Here is a 928-nt window from a genome sequence, read left to right as displayed (position 1 = left end):
TATTACATTACATTTAATGTTTATTTAAATCATCAACATATATTACATTACATTTCTACTTCAGATATACTAATAATACATTCTAATAATACTAATATATCCTACAAATAGCAGATTGTCATTGGCATCGGCAAAAGAGTGAAAACATCATTCGCACTTGTTCGAAAAAAGTCCATTGTTCGTCTCACGTAACTGCCGAACGGAAAGTCCGTTGTTCGCAGCAAGTCCGTTGCTCGAGTCACGTAACGGTCAAACAGAAAGTCCGTTATTCGCAGCGTCCGTTATTCGAGGCGTACGTTATACGAGGCACCACTGTATTTTATTATTTACAAACTTGTTAGTGATGTAAACTCCGTCAATTTTATATACCAAACATGTTCCAACCTCAGTTTATTACAACTTGTATTCGTACACACACAAAAAAAAACAAAGTACCGTTAACTGACTTTGGGCCACCCTGTATAAAATTTTGGGGACAAATTATCATATATTTAATGGAAAATTACAGGAGCAAGTGTTATTACTTCTGAAAGATGCTATTGTGAAACGTTTAAATACATCAAAGGGTTTCTTAATAGACGGTTATCCAAGAGAAGTGGACCAAGCTATACAATTTGAAAAAGAAGTAAGCTTTTTAATTATTAAAAAAATTAAGAATAAAGTTTTTATATTAAGCTAATAAAATATTTTAAAATAATTTTAGGTATGCAAATGCGCTTATTTGTTATTTTTTGATGTTTCTGACGATACGATGACACAAAGATTATTAAAAAGAGGTGAAACTAGTGGCAGAGTGGATGATAATGAAGAAACCATTAGAAGTCGGCTGAAAACATTTCACTCACATACTCAACCGATTTTAGATTATTTTGGCGAAAAAGTTAAAAAGGTAAGTTTATTTATTTTGAAATAAGAGATTTATTTTTCG

The 928-nt window shown here is 31.5% G+C and overlaps 1 protein-coding gene across 3 annotated transcripts in view; it reads left to right on the top strand.

The window, feature by feature from the left end:
• Nucleotides 1-928, top strand: part of LOC111618358 (adenylate kinase isoenzyme 1-like) — an 11,859-nt gene extending 10,931 nt beyond the window's left edge. For all 3 annotated transcript variants that reach the window (XM_023359868.1, XM_023359867.1, XM_023359866.1), the window contains exons 4-5: nucleotides 509-625; nucleotides 704-928. In XM_023359868.1, the coding sequence (XP_023215636.1) occupies nucleotides 509-625; nucleotides 704-913 (327 nt within the window). In that variant the 3' untranslated portion in view covers nucleotides 914-928. The remainder of the gene's footprint in view (nucleotides 1-508; nucleotides 626-703) is intronic.

Source organism: Centruroides sculpturatus, unplaced genomic scaffold (assembly GCF_000671375.1).
Source record: "Centruroides sculpturatus isolate CEXI.00-Female unplaced genomic scaffold, Cexi_2.0 scaffold189, whole genome shotgun sequence".
Classification (NCBI taxonomy): Eukaryota; Metazoa; Arthropoda; class Arachnida; order Scorpiones; family Buthidae; genus Centruroides; species Centruroides sculpturatus.
Note: the sequence above shows the minus strand (reverse complement) of the source record. Positions and strands in the feature narration are given on the sequence as shown.